The 22228-nt window shown below is 40.5% G+C and overlaps 1 protein-coding gene across 1 annotated transcript in view; it reads right to left on the bottom strand.

Moving 5' to 3' along the window:
• SRPX (sushi repeat containing protein X-linked) overlaps positions 1-22228 on the bottom strand; it is a 74267-nt gene that overhangs the window by 25754 nt on the left and 26285 nt on the right. The window contains exon 2 of the mRNA XM_080652366.1: positions 4491-4550. Within this exon, the coding sequence (XP_080508492.1) occupies positions 4491-4550 (60 nt within the window). The remainder of the gene's footprint in view (positions 1-4490; positions 4551-22228) is intronic.

Below are 22228 nucleotides of genomic sequence, written 5' to 3'. Positions count from 1 at the left end.
CCATTATTTTCTTCTACATATAAAAGAATATTGAACTAATTTTAAATGCTTTAGTGCTTTCTTTCGTGGTGGCTCTAGGTAGGCCATGAAACTAGATTTCAAGATCACAGATAAACGAAAAGCCCTTGGGGTATACTTGCTTAGCATTGCTAAGCTGTGGATATGTCTTCCATGATCACAGTCTTGAAGATACATTCTGAAAAAATCCACACATGCACCTACCACTCAAATAAAAAAAAAGATTTGGAAATGACTGGATTCTGTGACTAGAAATGAAGTATATTTCTCTCTGTGTCTCTTTCTGTCTTTTTTTTCCCACTGTAATAGGAAAGCTGGCCTACAAGGACTTACCCAAATGCCCTTAGTATTTTTAATCTCAAAGAAGCACTTTTTAAAATATATTTATATTGATTTCAGAGAGGAAGGGAGAAGGAGAAAGACGGAAACATCAGGATGAGAGAGAATCATTCATGGGCTGCCTCCTGTACTCCCCCTACTGGGGATCAAGCTTGCAACCTAGGCATGTGCCCTTGACTGGAATGGAACCTGGGACCCTTTAGTCCACAGGCTGATGCTCTATTCACTGAGACAAACTGGCTAGGGCTTAAAGAAGCACTTTTTATAGTGTCTCTTTCCTTAGTTTCCATATCTGCCCCTTTCGCCTTCTAGACTGCAGTGCTTCTGTGCTTCCCTATCTCTAGTCTTCTCTTGCCAATTGGCTCCCCTTTACAGCCTTTTTTTCCAAATTATGAATCCTTGACTGAGAATTGGGCTCCAGGGAGAGCAAATGAAATCCCCATTGGAGGTAGGGGAAGGATGAGGTGGTGAGAGTGAATATGGGAGACCCAGAGGATGGTGACAAAAACATAATGAGCTAGTGTGGTCTACTGGATACAATATTGGGCAAAGAGACAAGATGCCTGGGCACATTTCCTACCTCTATTATCTCCTAGTAACCCTGGACAATTCACTAAAATGATTCCTCCTCTACAAGAGACAGAAGTGGATTAAATTATTTTCTTTTTCTTTTCTTTTCTTTTTTTTTTTTTTTTGTTAATCATCACCCAAGGATATTTTTCCATTGATCTTTAGGGAGAGTGTAAGAGAGAGGGAAAGACAGAGAGAAACATCGATGTGAGAGAAACTCATCAATTGGTTGTATTCTGCATGAGCCCCAACCAAGGCCCGGGCCACGGAGGAGCCTGCAACCAAAGTACATGCCCTTGACCGGAATCGTACCTGGGACCCTTTGGTCTGCAGTCTGACACTCTATCCACTGAGCCAAACTGGCTAGGGCAGATTAAATTATTCTAAAAGCCCCATCATGCTTTAAAATTGTATGGTTCAGCCCTAACCAGTTTGGTTCAGTGGATAGAGCATCAGCCTGTAGGCTGAAAGGTCCTGGGTTCAATTCTGGTCAAAGGCACATGCCGGGGTTACAGACTCAATCCCCAGTGTGTGTGTGTGTGGAGGGGGGGACATGCAGGAGGCAGTCAATCACTGATTCTGTGTCATCATTGATGTTTCTATCTCTCCCTTTCCTTCTTCTCTGAAATCAATAAAAATATATTTAAAAAAACAAAATAAAGTTGTAAGGTTCAAACTCTTTCTTCTTTCTCTCTGATCTGCTACCCATCTCACACCCATGGCCACCTCCTTACTCCTTCTTCTTATTACTTTGGGTAGTCTCTTGTAACCCTTCCAGATGAGGGCAAATCTTTTTTTTTTTTCCATTCTGGGTCCTGATCACAATTCTACTGATACACAAACAGGAAGAGTGTCCAGTTCTCCACTTGTGTTTTTTTTTTCACTCCAATGTTGAAAACCTTCTCATCCTCCAGCTTCTGGACTTTGGCATGAGTTTAGGAGGGACAAAAATTTAGAGTAAATGAAAATGAGGCAGGATACCTGCCATGGTTAACACATACATTATGGTTGTCTTTTCTCCATGACATATATTTAAGACTAGCAGGTAGCCCTAGCCAGTGTGGCTTGGTGGTTGAGCATCGGCCTGAGGACTGAAGGGTCCTGAGTTCGATTTCAGTCAAGGGCACATGCCGGAGTTGTGGGCTCGGCCCCCAGTAGGGGGCATGCAGGAGGTAGTTGATCAGTGATTCTCTCTCATCATTGATGTTTCTATCTCTCTCTCCCCCTCTCCCTTCCTCTCTGAAATCAATTAGAAAAAAAAAAAGACTAACAGGTACATTAGAGAATGACCTGGGTATACACAGATCACAAATTTACATATTTTGATACAACTTGCCATTATCAGATTGTGCCCCATATTCTGAGTGTTCAAATCCTCTTAGCAGTGCTGGCTGCAGATCTAAAACTTGTGCTGTTGTTATCACGTGGAAAAAAATCTTGTTTTCACTTATTCAGAAATGGAATTTCTTTTGGATTACTCTCTAAGACAAATCTTTGAAAGATATTTGGACAGTTTGACAGTGATAGTAATTATATCATCCATGAGTGGCTTGAATTCGAAGGGCATATTAGTACAAGTGCCATAAGTTACAGTGAATTAGCAAAATGTTTAACATAGAGGTTTAAAGAAGGGAATCTCTTATGCTGCTCCAATTAGGACAGGGTTTATGTAGGGAGAAATCTAGATAGATTATTCAGGAAAGCATTTCCATCTTCCTGGGCCAATGTGGTAACCATTCCAATTGACTGAAGTTGCTGGGGTAGGCAGTGTCCTGTAGCAGACTAATGAAGAACTAGCAAACTCTGGATATTGAGTTAAAACATCTGATTTTCAGACCCAAAATAGAATGTTTGCTCGCTGTGTGACTCTGGGCAAGTCACTTACCTTCTTTAATCACTGGTTCCTCCATCTGTAAATAAGGAATATCAACATATCCCTACATGCCTTCTCCTTCCCATCAATTAGGATGACAACATGATGGCATTCCAAGTAAAAGAATCAAAAACCATGCTTGCCACATTCTTGGAACATAATACATATGGGTTAAATTTAATTTTCTTTCTTTTACTTAAATTTTTAATATAAAAAAACCCTTATTGAATATATACTCTGTGCCAGGCACTGTGCAGAGGCTGGAAGATCTAGAGTTAAATCCCCCATTAACAATGGTTGGTCTCTAAGTTTTAAAACTAAAAACTGACAATACAAACAATCCCCAAAGAAGTATTTATTCTAAAATATTTAAGGTAATCTGTAGGCAGGCACCTATTTTGGCTATCTGGTCTACCTTCCACACTTGCAATGCTGTAAGGTGAGGGTCGACACAGGGAATAATGTTTCAAGAGCACTTGATAACCCCTACTTTACATGTGATGGGTCATATGTGCATGCATGTGTTTTAGGGAGATTTGTCAATAAGGGACTCAAAGGGGAAAAAAGATTTTTTTAAAACCTCAATTAATGAAAAAGTGTTAGGAATCACAATACTTCCTTACCCAATATCTACTTAACAAGTTTGTACTTTGCTTGACTAGTTTATTCCTGAGGCACTTACTTAATATAGAGGCTGTGGATAGGAATACATATTTGTCTTCATAGGTCAAAAGCAAATGTGGACTATGGTGGGAAACACACCTTGTCATAGGCACCCATCATAACTTTAGAAAGAGGTTTCACTCGTGTGGAAAATAACTGAAGGACTCTCTCCTGCTGATTCTCCTATACCTGAGACATCACATCAGAACAGGGCAGTGTCCTCTTGCCAGAATGTGGACACATTTCCTTGGCAAAATACCCACAATGGAACTTTATTACCAATTTGCTTCATATTATTTCCCTACCATAAAGGGGACCAGATTCAGAAAGAAATCATTTAAGTTTACCTTCGCTTTTCCCAGGGTTCCCTAAGCTTCAGAGAATGACTCACAAAAAGAAATATTTGCGGGGATACTTACCTGCAAAGGAAGGTTCTTGACTAGGCTTTTTATACTTGCTGGGGGATGGATTGCTGGAAATGTGTAGAGATGGAGTTCTTGATCATTAGATTAAAGTTTCATGGGGTGACAGACTTTCCTCATCATTTCAAGAGCAAAGTTGGACTCAGAAAGAGCACGAGGAAATGAGCTTATGAAAATCAAGTTTTCTCAGTCCCCATTCATCTCAGTACTTTAGCAGCACAGGGTCCAGATTGGACCTTGAATGGTTTGCTCTGGACAAATCTGGCTGTAATGTATGAATCAGGCAGAACTCATAGCTTGATTTTCACTTTCATCAGCTAGAGCTTGGCTTTGCAGAATTAATGACAGTAAAGAAACTTAGGAGAATAAAATGACCACTGGGGGTGCTGAAGGTCAGCACTTCAGAGATTTCCAAATGCTTTTTGTTTTCTTTATTCTTTTAAATGGGAACATATGTGTATTAATTTTAAATATTTTTTTCTGGACAGATAATTAGAACTTAATGAAACTGTCTGGTCACTTTATTATAATATGCTCTGCAGGGCAAAAAGGAAAGTTCTCCTGGCATCAGCAGGTCCTTATTAGCACAGAAGCAAAGCATTCACCTTTATATCTAGGGTGTAAGTACCCCACGTCATCATCTTCTAGCGGTGAATCTCCAGATCCTACAACAAAAAAAGAACAGAAACTGCAGCAAGAAAAGCCACATGATATGGACAGATATTTCAAAGCATTGCTTTGGCACAGTCCATGCAAGAGGGGCTATTAGAATGCAGAGCCAGGAGTGAAAGCTTCTATGGTCATTCATGAAGGAACAGGGGGCCTCTCAGAGTGAACCTGGCTGGGCTGCGCTGGCCAGAACCCATCAACATGAGCTTCAGACTGTTTGAGAATCAACATGTGCCAACTGAAATTCTGGACGCGGGATAGAAAGAAAGTCAACTTCACTCTGAGGAGATGCCAATGTACACGAATCTCATGCCAGGGGAGACAGTAAAAGGTATGTGACTGATACAGCCCACAGTTTCTTCAGCCATCAAAGACACCCAGTAGAACTGAAAATCAGTCCTTCTTCTTCCTTTTTTTTATGGTTGAGTAGTTTTTGATTTTTTAAATTTTTAAAAAATTCTTTCCAACTGGCTTATTTAGCTTAGCATAACAGCTTTTTTATCCACTCATCAACTGATGGGCACTTAGGCCGTTTCCAAATCTTACCTATTGTAAATTGTGCTGCTATGAACATAGGGGTGCATATATTCTTTATGATTGGTGATTATGATTTCTTATGATATAATCCTAGAAGTGGGATCACTGGGTCAAATGGGAGTTCCATTTTTTATTTTTTGAGGAATCTCCATACTGTTTTTCACAGTGGCTGCACCAATCTGCATTCCCACCAGCAGTGCACGAGGGTTCCCTTTCAGTCCCTCTTCTGAAGTGAAGTTGGGTGGAGGATGCAGAGTCAAATAAAATTTCTTAGTGACAAAAGAAATACATAACTGTGTTGGTATATGGAAATGAGGGCCAAAATCGACAAGATGGATGTTTATTAAGAACCTCTCACCAAGGCATAGGTAAAGTAAAATTTCTTTTTTTTTTTTTTTCAATCCTCACCCGAGGATATTTTTTCATTGATTTTTAGGGAGAGGGGAAGAGAAAGGAAAGAGAGAGAAACATCAATGTGAGAGAAACATATCGATTGGTTGCCTCCTGCACATACCCCCACCAGGGCCCGGACTGGGGAGGAGCCTGCAACCAAGGTACATGCCCTTGACTGAAATAGAAACTGGGACTCTTCGGTCTGCAGGCCGACACTCTATCCACTGAGCCAAACTGGGTAGGGCTAAAGTAAAATTTCTTCATGAGTCTTACTACCCTTGAAAAACCAGACTCAGTGAGAAAGTCTGTATTTAATTATAAAATTTTAACTCATTTAGAAGTTGGAATGGAATCATTTTTAAAATAATAAAATATGGAATTTTAGTAAGTGGTAGATCCTTAATCTTTGAAGTGGTACCAGGCCCCAAACTTCAAAAACAGTCATCTTAAATCTAGAGATAGTTCTTTCTAGACCTCCTAGTCTGGTGCTGACTATTGAGTCAGCAACATCATGGTCACACCTTTACCTGCAGGGAGGGACTTACAGCTGTAGCAGACAAAGACATTCTCTAGTATAGTAAGGTTATTCAAATCCCTGTACGGAATAAGTAAATGAGTAATGGTCCCTATGCCACATGTATTCTGGGTGGGAGATAGTGAGGGTAGAAATGGAAAGTGGGGAGGTGAGGAAGGCTGGGCCATGGCCATTTGACAAAGACACCTCCCCCCAACTAGAGAAGCCCGGTTATGTGTTCTGCTTTGCTCCAGGGTTCTTCACCTGCTTTCTGACCACTCAGACAGGTACAAGCTCTGGCTCAGTGGATAGGGCGTCAGCCTTCAGACTGAAGCATCCTGGGTTCAATTCTTGTCAAGGGCACATACCTGGCTTGCAGTCTCAATCCCCAGTAGGGGGTGTGCAGGAGGCAGCCAATCAATGATTCTCTCTCATTATTGATGTTTCTATCTCTCTTTCCCCTCGCCCTTCCTCTCTGAAATCAATAACAAAATATATATCAAAGAGTATATTTTTGCCTGGCCGGCATGGCTCAGTGTTGAGCACTGATTTATGAATCAGGTGGTCATGGTTCGATTCACTGTCAGGGCACATGCCCAGGTTGTGGGCACAATCCCCAGTGCAGGGCATGCAGGAGGCAGCCGATTAGTGATTCTCATCATTGATGTTTCTATCTTTCTCCCTCTCCTTTCCTCTCAGAAATCAATAAAAATATTTTTTAAAAATTACACACACTTTTCATTATTCCATATCAAAAACTGAACATGAAAACCTGTGTGAACCCTTTAGGAAAGCAGGATAGCAACATGAAGTAAAAGCCTATGTTCCAACCCCCTGATCTAGTCATTCCACTTCTGGGAATCTATCCCAAGGAAATAATATTAAACATAGGAAAAAAATTTATATACAACGATTTCTTTACAATGTCATTTATAATAGCAAAATACTATAAAATGACCAACTAGCCGATGTATGGTTAAATAAACCATAATGCATTCATTGGTCATAATAAAATGTAACTATTATCTTATCTAATAAAGAGAGAATATGCATATTGACTGTCACACCATAAAGGTAAAGATGGCTGCAGCCACAGCAGAGGCAGAGATTCCATAACACAAGATGGCTGAGCCCACAGAGGAGGCCGAGTTCCCGTAAGGAGCCTTAATGAGCAATCAGCAGGGACCTGAGGCTGTGCCCTCTGCCTGGTGGGGCTTGACAGGGGATCTCAGGCTGCACCCCCCCCACCCGGCGCCAGGCTGAGGGACCTCAGGCTGTGCCCCCCACTCTGGCACCAGTCCAGGTGACCTGAGGCCGCGCCTGGTGCCTGGCAGGGTTTGACGGGGCTGGAGCCGGCCGGGTCTGGATCTAGCCCAATGGGGGTGGGGCCGACTAGGTCTGGGTCTCGCACAATTTCAAGGCGAATGTGGGTGGGCAGGGACTTGACTCTGGTTCCTGTGGTGTGCCCCAGACTATGACATGAGGAAGATTTTCATATACATTTTACTAATTTTCTTTCATCTGTGACATTTCTATTATAGAGAAAGGGCAAATAGAAATATTAAAATATTTCCTCTAATTAATTCCCTTTTAATGTGCACGAATTCTGTGCACTGGGTCAATAGTAAATTAATAATGTTTATAAAAAAGAGAGAATAGCATGGAAAAATCTTTCTTATAATATTAAGTGAAAAATGTACTATAACAAAATTATATAAATGGTGTGATTGATAACAATGTAAAACAATGAAATTCAAAATAAACAATGCATAGAAAAGAATCTATGATAATTGGATTTGTTTTTCTTCTTTTGTCTCTTCTAAATTTTCTACTATAAAGATATATAACTTTCACCCTAGCTGGTTTGGCTCAGTGGATAAAGCATCAGCCTGCAGACTGAAGGATACCAGGTTCAATTCAGGTTATGGGCACAGGCTGGGGCTGCGGGCTCGATCCCCAGTAGAGGGCATGCAGGAGGCAGCTGATCCATGATTCTCTCTCATCATGGATGTTTCTAGCTCTCTCTCCCTCTCCCTTCTCTCTGAAATCAATGAAAATAAAAATATTTTTAAAAAAGATATCTATCTCAATGTGAAGGACATAAAAAGAGATAAGGAAGGCCACTTCATAATACTAAAGGGAGCAATCCAACAAGAAGAAATAACTCTGGTAAACATATACACACCCAATACAGGAGCACCCAAATACATAAAAAATCTCCTGGAGGATATCAAGGGAGAGATTGACAGCAATACAATCATAGTAGGGGACTTTAATACCCCACTATCACCATTGGACAAATCCTCTAAACAAAAATTCAGCAAAGAAACATCAATCCTAAATGACTCCCTAGACCAGATGGAATTAATTGACATCTTCAGAACATTTCACCCCAAAGCCACAGAATATACATTCTTCTCAAGTGCACATGAGTCATTTTCAAAGATAGACCATATATTGGGTCACAGGCAAAGTCTCTTCAAATTCAAGAAGATAGAAATCATATCAAGCATCTTCTCAGATCACAATGGCATAAAACTGGAAATCAACTACAATAAAAACAATTCAAAAAAATCAAACACATGGAAACTAAATAGCATGCTATTAAACAATGACTGGGTTACCAGAGAGATCAAAGAAGAAATGAAAAATATCATAGTAACAAACAACAATGAAAACACAACAATCCAAAATCTATGGGACACAGAGAAAGCAGTCTTGAGAGGGAAGTTCATAGCTCTACAATCCTACTGCAAAAAAACAAGAAACAATGGTAATAAATTACCTAACCCTAAAACTAAAAGAGTTAGAAAGAGAGCAAAAAGAGAAGCCCATTGTAAGCAGAAGGAAGGAAATAATAAAGATCAGAGCAGAGATAAACAACATAGAGACCAAAAAAACAATACAAAAGATCAGGGGTCCTCAAACTTTTTAAACAGGGGGCCAGTTCACTGTCCCTCAGACCGTTGGAGGGCTGGACTATAGTTTAAAAAAAAACTATGAACAAATTCCTATGCGCACTGCGGGCCCGGGACCAGTCGGCTGCTAAGCAGGACAGGCAGCGGCGCCCGGCGGGCCGGATAAATGTCCTTGGCGGGCCGCATGTGGTCCGTGGGCCATAGTTTGAGGACCCCTGCAAAAGATCAACAAAACCAAGAGCTGGTCCTTTGAAAGGATAAACAAGATTGATGAACCTCTAGCCAGGCTCACCAAGAAGCAAAGAGAGAGGACCCAAATAAACAAAATCAGAAATGAAAGAGGTGAAATAACAACAGATCCCAAAGAAATACAAAGGATTGTTAAAAAATACTATGAAAAACTCTATTCCAACAAACTGGACAACCTGGAGGAAATAGACATATTACTAGAAAAATACAACCTTCCAAAATTCAATCAGAAAGAATCTAAACATCTCAATAGGCCAATAACTATGGAAGAAATTGAAGCAGTCATCAAAAAGCTTCCAACAAACAAAAGCCCGGTGCAAGATGGCTTCACAGGGGAGTTTTACCAAACATTCAAGGAAGAACTAAAACCTATCCTCCTCAGACTATTCCAGAAAATTCAAGAGGAAGGAACCCTTCCAAGCTCCTTCTATGAAGCCAGCATCACCCTAATACCAAAACCAGATAAAGATAACACAATGAAAGAGAATTATAGGCCAATATCCCTCATGAACATAGATGCCAAAATCCTCAACAAAATTATAGCAAATCGGATCCAGCAGTACATCAGAAAGATCATATACCATGACCAAGTAGGATTTATCCCAGGGATGCAAGGATGGTACAATATTCACAAATCAATAAACGTGATACATCACATAAACAAATTGAGAGATAAAAATCACATAGTCATCTCAATTGATGCAGAAAAAGCATTTGACAAAATCTAACACCCTTTCTTGATAAAAACTCTCAGCAAGGTGGGAATAGAAGGATCATACCTCAACATAATAAAAGCCATATATGATAAACCCACAGCCAACATCATACTCAATGGGCAAAAACTAAAACCATTTCCCCTAAGAACAGGAATAAGACAGGGATGCCCACTCTCACCACTCCTGTTCAACATAGTGCTGGAAGTACTAGCCATTGCGATTAGACAAGAAGAAGAAATAAAAGACATCCAAATTGGAAAAGAAGAAGTAAAACTGTCCTTATTTGCAGATGACATGATACTGTACATAGAAAACCCTAAAGACTCCATCAAAAAATTATTAGACTTAATAAATGAATTCAGCAATGTAGCAGGATACAAAATTAACGCCAAGAAATCTATGGCATTTCTATACACCAATAATGAACTTACAGAAAGAGAGACTAAAAAAACAATCCCATTTACCATCACACCAAAAATAATTAAGATACCTAGGAATAAACTTAACTAAGGAGGTAAAAGACCTATGTGCAAAAAACTACAGGACACTGGAAAAAGAGATGGAGGAAGACATAAACAGATGGAAGAACATACCATGTTCATGGATTGGTAGAATCAACATCATCAAAATGTCCATACTACCCAAAGCAATCTATAAATTCAATGCACTTCCCATTAAAATACCAATGGCATATTTCACAGACCTAGAACGAACTTTCCAAAAATTCATGTGGAATAAAAAAAGACCCCGAATAGCTGCAGCAATCCTGAGAAAGAAGAACAAAGTAGGGGGGATCTCAATACCAGATTTCAAGCTGTATTACAAAGCCACTGTTCTCAAAACTGCCTGGTACTGGCACAAGAACAGACATATAGATCAATGGAATAGAATAGAGAACCCAGAAATCGACCCAAACCACTATGCTCAATTGATATTTGACAAAGGAGGCATGAACATACAATGGAGTCAAGACATTCTCTTCAATAAATGGTGTTGGGAAAATTGGACAGATACATGCAAAAAAAATGAAACTAGACCACCAACTTACACCATACACAAAAATAAACTCAAAATGGATCAAGGACTTAAACATACAATGAGAAACAATAAAAATACTAGAGGAATCCACAGGCAGAGAAATCTCAGACATATGCCGAAGCAATTTCTTCACTGATACTGCTCCTCGGGTAATGGAAACTAAAGAGAAAATGAACAAATGGGACTACATCAAAATAAAAAGCTTTTGCACAGCAAAGGAAGCCATCAATAAAACAACAAGAAAGCCCACTGCATGGGAGAACATATTTGCCAATGATATTAACGATAAGGATTTAATCTCCAACATTTACAAGGAACTCATACAACTTAACAAAAAGAAGATAAACAACCCAATCAAAAAATGGGCAACTGACCTAAATAGATACTTTTCGAAAGAAGACAAAAGGAAGGCCAAGAGACATATGAAAACCTGCTCAAAGTCACTAATCATCCAAGAGATGCAAATCAAAACAACAATGCAGTACCATCTCACACCTGTCAGAATGGCTATCATCAACAAATCAACCAATGACAAGTGCTGATGAGGATGCAGAGAAAAAGGAACCCTTGTGCACTGCTGGTGGGAATGCAGACTGGTGAAGCCACTGTGGAGAACAGTATGGAGTTTCCTCAAAAAACTAAAAATGGAACTCCCATTTGACCCAGTGATCCCACTTCTAGGAATATATCCCAAGAAACTAGAAACATGAATCAGAAAGGATATATGCACCCCTATGTTCATAGCAGCACAATTCACCATAACTAAGATTTGGAAACGGCCTAAGTGCCCATCTGCAGATGAGTGGATTAAAAAACTGTGGTACATCTACACAATGGAATACTATACTTCAGTAAAAAAGAAGGAGTTCTTACCATTTACAACAACATGGATGGAGCTGGAGAGCATTATGCTAAGTGAAATAAGCCAGGCAGAGAAAGATAAATATCACATGATCTCACTCATTTGTGGAATATAATTAACAACATAAACTGATGAACAAAAACAGATCCAAAGACAGAGAAGCATCGATCAGAACATCAAACCTCAGGGAAGGTAGGGGGCGGTGGGGGTAAGGGAGAGAGATCAACCAAAGGACTTATATGCATGCATATAAGCCAATTCAATGGACAGACCACAGTGGGGTAAGGGCATGAATGGGGGGATGGGGGGTAATGGGGGAATAAGGACACATATGTAATACCTTAATCAATAAAGAAATTTTAAAAAATTAAAAAAAGATATCTAACTAATAAAAGAATAATATGCTAATTGACCATACCTTTGTGATGCCCATCAGCCAATCAGGAGTGAGTATGCAAATTAACCCAACAAAGATGGTGGGTTAATTTGCATACACAGGTGCCGAGCAGCTGGGAGTGGGGCAGGATGCTTGCGACGATGCAGGAGCTCCACACCACCCCAGCCACTCCGGGCCTCTGGGGAGCGTGGAAAGGTGGAAAGGCAGCTCCGGGCCTGAGCAGAAAGGCAGCTCTGGGCCAGAGTGGAAAGGCGGCTCCAGCCAGAGCGAAGTTGCTGCTGGCAACCAGGGGAAGGAAGGCCCATTCTTGCATGAATCTTTGTGCATCGATCCTCTAGTATTACTTTCACAATGGAAAATAAACTTTATTATGTATACAATTCAAAGAAGTTTAGTTTCCAAAATACATTTTAAATATATTGGAAATGCTAAAGACTCTACTATTCCTCCCCTTCCACCCTGTCCCCATTTCTTTCCATATTCAGAGTTGAAATGGAATTCCTCTAAAAATTACTGGATTCTCCAACTCCATATGGGAGATCTGCCTCATATTAATGATAGGGGGATTTATAATCTGATAGAGCACCTGAATTAATCTGAAAAATAATCATACTATTTTGAATCTTAGAACACATATACTTATGTGAATAGGGATTTAAGTTTCTTAAATGTGAATAGGCGGTTAAGCTTTTCTTAACTTTCCTTTTGAAGGCCTGTGCAAAGCAATTGAGGAGGTGACTCAGCTGTGAATTCTTTTTTTTTTTTAAATATATTTTATTGATTTTTTACAGAGAGGAAGGGAGAGGGATAGAGAGCTAGAAACATCGATGACAGAGAAACATCGATCAGCTGCCTCCTGCACACCCCCCACTGGGGATGTGCCCGCAACCAAGGCACATGCCCTCGACCGGAATCGAACCCGGGACCCTTCAGTCCGCAGGCCGACGCTCCATCCACTGAGCCAAACCGGTTTCGGCTCAGCTGTGAATTCTTCAAGCAGAACTGATAAGCAGGGTCAGACCGACCCACCAGGAGTCAAAACATCATTTCATCAACATCATCTCATCATTACCTCATTGCCTGATGACTAAGGACAATAGCTGATGTCTGTAGACCCCCAGGGCTGCATGTAGCTGCACTCCATTCCCAGACTCACCTTAGCCCCTTCCCCTTTATAATCCTGTCCCCTGAAACTGCTATAAGACAGGATTTGAATGCTTGTAAGGCCCCTGTCTTCTTGTTTGGCAGGCCTTAGTAAACGCCTTATATGATTCAACTCTGCCTTCGTTATTGGACACAGCCTGAGCCCACCCGGGTGTTTCTCAGTAACATTAAGAGCAGTTCTCTCTTCCCTCAGGTATTTTTGGCCTCCTTAGGCAGTAAGAAGTTCTGCACTTATTCCCAGCTCTAAGCAAAGAAGACTACCGTCACAAGCTTCTGAGATGGTGTTTAAAGCACAGGATGTTACTTAGGGAGCAATACCTGTGAATGGGATAAGATGCAAGCACGTCTGGACAGAAGGAAAAGTTGAGCTCTGATGTCAGCCCAAAGACAGCCTCTCCTGTTGGGCTGAAATGGCTTGACCTTTAAGTCCCTATCTCAATCAGCCATTGGATATGGCCCACCTTGGGAAGGAGGGGATATTGCACGAAGCACTCCCAACAGCTGAAGCAATCTCTGAAGGGATTGAAAGCAGATTGTCTGCAGTTGAACCAATCAGTTTTTTTCTTAAAGAAAGATCTGGTCAGTATATCGCCATATACTATCACAACACTCACTCTTTGAGAAATAACTTGAGATGACTACACTTCTGAGAGGGGACTCTCCATACAGAATAGGAGGGACTGAGACCAGCTGGAGAGACAGGGGTACCTGGGGTGCACAGCCCAATGTTACCAGTACATCAGCATTCTAAGACACATTCATCACATATTCTTTATTATGGTGAAAATTAAAGTCTGACAATAGGTAAGTGAGCAAACAAATGATATCAACAAGCTATTTTATAGCCACTAGTCAAGTTTAGAATGGGAAATGTATATAAAGCACAGCTAGTCCAAAAAAGCAGATACTGCAAACTATATAGATGATGAAGTATAAAACGGAATATATATATATATATATATATATATATATATATATATATATATGTATATATATATATATATATACACACACACATATATACTTATACTTGTCAAACATGGAATATAAGATGGGACTGCTGATACCTGCTTTGGAAGCTATAGTGTATGGTTGAATGCCTGAAACTATAGCAGCCATTTTGCAAGCATGTTTCAAGATTAAAAATTTCCAGCTGAGCCCTGGCCTGTTGCTCAATGGTTGGAGCGTCAGCCAGCACACCCAAGCATCATGGATTCAATTCCTGGTCAAGGGCATCTACCTTGGTTGTAGGCTTGATGCCTGGCCAAGGTTGGAGCATGTGTGTGAGGCAACCAGTCGATGTGTCTCTTACATAGATTCCCCCCCCTCCCCTCTTCCACTCTATCTAAAAAAAGCAATGGATAAAATATCCTCTGGTGAGAATTAAAAAAATATATTTTCAGCTGAGGATGGCAGAGTGTAAGGACAAAAAGAACCTGGGGTCCGTGATGACCTTATTAGGATAATAAATCAATCTTAGACACTTTTTTGTTAGATCAACAATCAATGTCCTTTCAATTGAAGCCATTGTGAGTAGTATTGTTTGTTACTTGCAGCTGAATCTATCAAAACTGATACACAAATGAATGGAAAATGTACTCCCTATTATTGATAGGAGATAAAAGTAAAAAGAAAATAAATGGATATTATCCAGCCCTCATTTCTAAACTTCCGGTGTATATTCAGTCTAAACCTATACAACAACTTCTATAAAAAATGATGACCAGGCCTAACCAGTTTGGCTCAGTGGATGGAGCATCGGCCTGCAAACCAAACGGTCCAGGGTTCGATTCTAGTTAAGGACACATGTCAGGTTGCAGGCTCCTCCATGGCCCAGGCCCTGGTCGGGGCTCATTCAGGAGGCAACCAATCAATGTGTTGTTTCTCTCATATCAATGTTTCTCTCTGTCTTTCCCTCTCTTCCACTCTCTCAAAAAATCAATGGAAAAATATCCTCAGGTGAGGAAAAAATAAATAAAATTAAAAAAAAATAATGATACCAGTCTACAAAATGGACATCCTGAAGGATATGGTAATATCAAAGACTGGCAACTTATTTTTAGCAGATTGTACTTACTAAAACTTACTAAAGCCACACAGGAAATTCATACATATTGGGGAAAGATTTTCCATAGGGTTAAAAAAAAGAAGGGGGAAAGATAAATCAGGGAGTGGGGGATTCTGACAAACTCTTTGTTTACATAAGGTCATCCCTTTAGAATTCTGGTTAACTGAGGTTTTATTATGACAACCATAAAATGCTCATATGGTTTGGATTACCACTATTTGGAAAGAATGCTTCAGTGCTTCTTCCACACAAACACACATTCCACATTGGCTCAGAAATTAGAAACTCCGTGCCATGTAGGATTCTGTCCCTCAGCCATACCTAGAGCCAATTCCATTTATAATTGCACTTTCCTTACAGAAACTTCATCTAATTCAACTGATTTTCAAAGCAAGAGCCATTGCTGCCCTAGCCAGTTTTGCTCGGTGGATAGAGCGTCAGCTTGTGGACCAAAGGGTCCCAGGTTCAGTTCTGGTCAAGGGCAAGTATCTTGGTTGTAGGTTCCTCTCAAGCCCAGGCCCTGGTTGGGGCTCCTGCAGGAAGCAAGCAATTACTCTGTCTCTCTCACATCGATATTTCTGACTTTCCCTCTCTCTTACACTCTCTCTAAAAATCAATGGAGCCCAGCTGGCATGGCTCAGTGGTTGAGCATTGACCTATGAACCAGGAGGTCCCAGGTTGGATTCCCTGTCAGGTCACATGCCTGGGTTGCGGGATCTATTCCCAGTAGGGGGCGTGCAGGAGGCAGCTGATCAATGATTCTCTCTCATCATTGATGTTATCTCTCTCTCCCTCTCCTTTCCTCTCTGAAATCAATAAAAATAAATATTAAAAAATTATCAATGGAAAAATATTCTCAGTTGGGGATTAAAGAAAGAGCCATTCCTTTTTCTCCAAAGTTCAAAAAAGGGGTCTGTCTGGCCTACTGAATCCTACCCTTTCATTCTGACTTGCCAGGTAAATAACAACATTGGACACCAAACTTTACTCTTAAGAAATATCCTATATAATAAAAGCCTAATATGCTAAGTGTCCGGTTGTCTGGTCGGCCATTCAACCAATCAAAACGTAATATGCTAATGATATGCTAAGGCCACTTAACTGCTTGCTATGACATGCACTGACCACCAGGGGGCAGATGCTCAATGCAGGAGCTGCCCCCTGGTGCTCAGTGCACTCCCACAGTGGGAGCACTGCTCAGCCAGAAGCCCTGAGCCGGGCTCACTGCTGGTGAGCGCAGCGGCGGTGGCGGGAGCCTCACCCGTCTCTGCAGCAGTGCTAAGGATGTCCTACTGAGGGCTCCCAGACTGCAAGAGGGTGCAAGCCAGGCTGAGAAACCGCCCCAAGTGCAGGAATTTCGTGCACCGGGCCTCTAGTCTATTATATCTATTAGAATGACATTATTCATTTTTATTTTATAAGTCTACTAGAGTGCTCCTTCCATCACCCTAAAGTTTTCTCACTGTGAAGTGTGTGTGTATGGAGGGAGAACATTGCATTGGAGACTGATGAAAACTGTCACCAATTTGCTAAAACTATATATTTCTTTATTGATTTTTTTCTTTATTGATTTTGACGCATTATTTAAAAGGACAGATTTACTGGGTCTGTGATATATATATATATATATATATATATATATATATATATATATATATATATTTTCTTTATTGATTAAGGTATTACATATGTGTCCTTATCCCCCCACCCCACTCCCATTGTGTTATATATTTTTTATTTATTTACTTTTTATATTTATTTTTTTATTGTTTAAAGTATTACATATATTAGTACACATATCTCCTTTTTTCCCCATTGACCTTCCCCCAGCCTCCCCTACCCCATGTCACATGCCCTCATCCCACACCCCCAGTGTCTTGTGCCTATTGGTGTGCTTATATGCATGCATACAAGTCCTTTGGTTGATCTATTTCCCTCCCTCCCCAACACTCCCCAGGCTTCCCGCTGTAATTTGACAGTCTGTTCGGTGCTTTACTGTCTCTGTATCTATCTTTTTATTCATCAGGTTATAATGTTCTTTATTTTCCATAAATGAGTGAGATCATGTGGCATTTTTCTTTCATTGCCTGGCTTACTTCACTTAACATAATGCTCTCCAGGTCCATCCATGCTGCTGCAAATGGTAAGAATTCCTTCTTTTTTATAGCAGCGAAGTATTCCATTGTGTAGACGTACCATTGTTTTCTAATCCATTCATCTGCTGGGCATTTAGGCTGTTTCCAAATCTTAGCTATGGTGAATTGTGCTGCTATGAACATAGGGGTGCATATATCCTTTCTGATTCGTGTTTCTAGTTTCTTGGGATACATTCCTAGAAGTGGGGTTACTGGGTCAAATGGGAGCTCTATTTTTAGTTTTTTGAGGAAATCCATACTGTTCTCCACAGTGGCTGCACCAGTCTGCATTCCCACCAATTTTTTAAATATATATTTATTGATTTCAGAGAGGAATGGATAGGGAGAGAAGAAGAGAAATATCAATGATGAGAGAAAATCATTGATCCGCTGCCTCCTGCATGCCCCCTCCTGGGGTTCGAGCCTACAACCCCGGCATGTGCTTTGACTGGAATCAACCCTGGACCCTTCAGACCGCAAGCCAACACTCTATCCACTGAGCCAAACCAGCTAGGGATGTTCACATTTTTGAATTAGCACTTACCTTATGCTACTTTGAATTTTCAGAAGTCATTTCAGATGTGTGTTGGTTCTGTATCCTCAAATAGACACCAAACTACTCAGGGACAATGGTTGGCTTTTGTTTCCACTCACTGCCCCTCAAAACTTTAGTCTACACACTACTGATCTGCTCGAACAGTTCCACCAGTGTCCAAATAAGACACCCATCTCCCTTCGTGAAGGTTGTACTTACAGAAACAGATACTATATTTACGATTTAAAAAAGCTGCCCAAATAAAGCTGCAACTGGTACATAGTTCTTGGCAGGAAACCAGTGGTATAATTTACAAAATCCTGGCCCATTATGGCAAGACTGAGAATAACAGGATTTATGAAAGAGAATAAAATTGCAGCAAGTGTGTACTGAAAATGATAGACAACAAGCCTTTAATTGCACGACTGTAGAATGATATTTTAATACAGCAAGTTAAATGGCAGAGAGAGAAAAGAGACTGTAAGAAAAGACACTTCCAGAAAACAGTCCTTAAATGAACATCCTAGAATGTCTGTGACAGGCTGCAGCCTACTCAGCTGAAACTTGAATTTCCTTCTAGAACATTCTCTGATTCCCTGACAGAGGATAGCATATCAGCATCCAAGGAAGAAAACTTGGATTTCACTTGAAGCCTTTCATGCACAATTTGGCCAATTTTGCTTGTGATTGGAGGCAGAATGGTTGTTGTTGTTGTTTTCTGAGTAGCTTATCTCTTTGATTTTGAAAGCATCTATATTCTGTTATTATTACCTTCCCTGGAAGAATCAAGTTCTGGGTGAAAAAGAAGGTGAAATGGAACTTATGGCAATTCTGGTATTCAAAATGACAATCTGCAGGCCGTGTGTAAAACCTGTTGGGAGAGGATAACCCACAATACACAATGCTTAGTGCTGCCCCCTTTTAGGTTTGATGGATATCTACTGTGTTCTAAGTAAAATAGGACCCCTCCTTTTGGGAGACACTTCCCATGCCACCCATGTGGTTCTAGTAGAGATGGATTTATCCTATCCCCTGACCAGAGGATTTTTCTCTGGTGATAAAATGAAGAAGATGTGAGTCCTATAGTTAAAAAGGACAAAGTTTAAGTTTCATAGAGAATACTAATCCAAGAGAATGAAATCACCAGAGAAAACAACAGAGAAAAAGGGAAAGAGAGCTCCCACAGTATTTGAACCCTTGGTTCCAGCATTCCTTGGACCCACCAGCATATCTCTGCCCTTACATAAAGCAATAAAATTTCCCTTTTGCCAAAGCAAGTTCAAGATGGTTTTCTGTCACTTGCCATCAAGAGGTCTGATGAGCAGTTGGCCATCGATTAACATCTGAATGAAATGAATTAGCAAAACATATGGCATGGCATCTGGTTTGAGTTTATTAAAAAATCAGTCTTGGCATGTCATCTCCATTTTCTTATTTCAAAACAATACTGTAGTTCATCTTTAAAACACATTAGTGGGCTCTTCAACAAATTTGGTAAGACTAACTTTATTCTTAATAAAATATATTAGATACAAATAGGGGGGAAGTAAATCTACCTAATAAAAGAGTAATATGCTAATTGACCGTACCTTCACGATGCCCACCAGCCAATCAGGAGTGAGTATGCAAATTAACCCAACAAAGATGATGGGTTAATTTACATATGCTGGAGCAGCCAGGGATGGGGCGGGATGCTTGTGTTGTCGCCATGGCAATGATGCAGGTGTTCCACACCACCCCAGCCACTCGGGCCTCTGGGCAATGTGGGAAGGCAGAAAGGCGGCTCCAGGTCAGAGCAAAGGCGGTGCCGGCAGCCAGGGGAACGAAGGCCCATTCTTGCATGAATCTTTATTTGTGCATTGGGCCACTAGTAGGTTATATAACACACTGTTCATAATAAAGGGTTATGAAACTTTTATTTCGGTAATATATGTATATTTTATATATACATATTTCATTGATTCCAAAAAGAACTTTTTTTTTACATTTCCATTTCTCTGAACTTGTGGTGACTTTTATAATGAATGGAATGAAGTAATTCAATTGGCATCGGTTTTTTTCTATTTTAGTGATATCTCTGACAACCAATGGAATCTTAGATTTGATGACATACTCGTGTGCATGTATGTGTGTTCTTGATTGTGATGTAAAATATACAGAGCAATCTTTGCTATACATATCGATGAAGGCATTTATCCACTCTCATATTTACTGAATGCATTAACACAACCAATTACACAAATGTTCTTCAAGTGGCTTTCTTCTCACTGTGAAAAACCCCTGCTCTTCACAGGAAAGCTTCAAGTAGCCAAATAGGCAAATGGGGTAATATATTTGATCAATAGACTTCTAGTGTTATTGAACAAATACCACATGCAGGCCCCTGCCCAAAGAGAGGTCCCAGTTGGTTTGTAACCCTGCTAGGATTTCAAGGCACTATTGGCAGGGGATTCCAAGTGCCTTTCACTTATAGAAGGCAGTGCCTTATGGCAATGCCTCATGGAATACTAAGTGGCAATAAAAAAGAAAGAAGTCTTACCATTTGCAACATCATGGCTGGACCTGGAGACTATTATGCTGAGCGAAAGAAGCCAGTCAGAGAAAGATTAATATCACATGATCTCACTCATATGTGAAATCTAATGAACCAAATAAACTGATGATCAAAAATACACCCAGAGTCATAGAAGCACAAACAGACTGTTGAACCTCAGAGGGATGGCAGGGAGGAGGGAGGGAAGAGATCAACCAATGAACTTGTATTCATATATGCATGACCCATGTACACAGATAATAGCGTGGGGAGGGCCTGGGGGGATTGGAGCAGCTGTAAGAGGTTAATGGGGGGAAAAGGAGGACCTATGTAATGCTTTCAATAATAAATATTAAAAAAAAAAAGTATAGAAAAGTAAATAAATAAAAGAAAAAAATGAATTTGTAAATCAGATGTTTGTAACACAAACTTGGCTTTCCCTGGGAAACCATATTATAAATGATGATCACATTCCCTGAAGAGTCCAAAAAGCTTTTTATAAGTCATAATGTAGTCAAACTCTAGATATTCTTGGTGGGGTGTGACTCAATGCTCACTAAGTGGAGATGATGTTTTCCCCTCTCCAGTGCCTGCTACATCCCACATCTGCTGTTCCCCACCCCTGTCCTGGAACACAGCATTCAGGCTCATTCTATTCCTGGTACAATCATCCTGCTAGTTGGCAGTCTTGATCTGCTGACCTAGAGTCTAACATATATACTAATACAGATTTGGATATCTATGTGTGTGTCCTGGTTTTCCTTATTGAGAGGCCTCTGGTCCAAGAATTCAAAGCTCAGAAATGCCAGTTGCAAGCACATATGACCATTTTTATGTCTTGACTGCTCTCAAGGATGCTGAAACTTGTCAAGATGAGCCTGTAGGCATGTTGTCCCCTTCGAATCCCCTTGCCAGAGAAGGGCCTACTGTGACACGTTCCCTTGGTCCTTCCTTCAGCACCTCAAGTCATCAGTAAGCCCCAGGTTCAAGGCAAGACTGTTTTCAGGGAGGGAACTGGTGAATCTGGTCAAGTCCCCAGTTGCAGGAATAAGGCAAATTCTCAGAAACCATGGGCCAGGGAAGAAGAAAGTATAAACCTTTAAGGAAAGTATAAACTTTGCCAAAGATGTGTCTTTCTGAGCAATTTCCCAGCACTCTGGTGCATAGATACAAGTCCAGAATGAGAAGGAAGCAGCCCAATAAAAGGTAAGTAAAATGAAGTAGCAGTGATTCTCCAACCTTTCATTACATGGGAGCAGCTCTGTACAGTGCCACCTTAGTCAGCTTTATTGGCCAAAACAGATACCAGTGAGTCCTAATGCAGATGTTTGCAGCTTGTGAAGGGGAAGAAGGACCTACTATATAGTGAACAGACACTACCCTAGGCATTCCCCTGGGTGATTTACATTAAGTATTTAGTTTAAGCAATGTATTCACATTAATAAAGCCTATCCAAAAGGAAGGAAAAATGCAAATACATTACTTTGCATCTCCTTACAAAAGTTGTCAGTAGTTGCTTTGCTGGTATTAGTTTCTTTTTATTATTATACTAGAGGCCTGTTGCACGATATTTGTGCAAGAATAGGCCTTCCTTCCCCTGGCTTCACTCCCAGCC

Source organism: Plecotus auritus (assembly GCF_963455305.1).
Source record: "Plecotus auritus genome assembly, chromosome: X".
Taxonomy (NCBI): domain Eukaryota; kingdom Metazoa; phylum Chordata; class Mammalia; order Chiroptera; family Vespertilionidae; genus Plecotus; species Plecotus auritus.
Note: the sequence above shows the minus strand (reverse complement) of the source record. Positions and strands in the feature narration are given on the sequence as shown.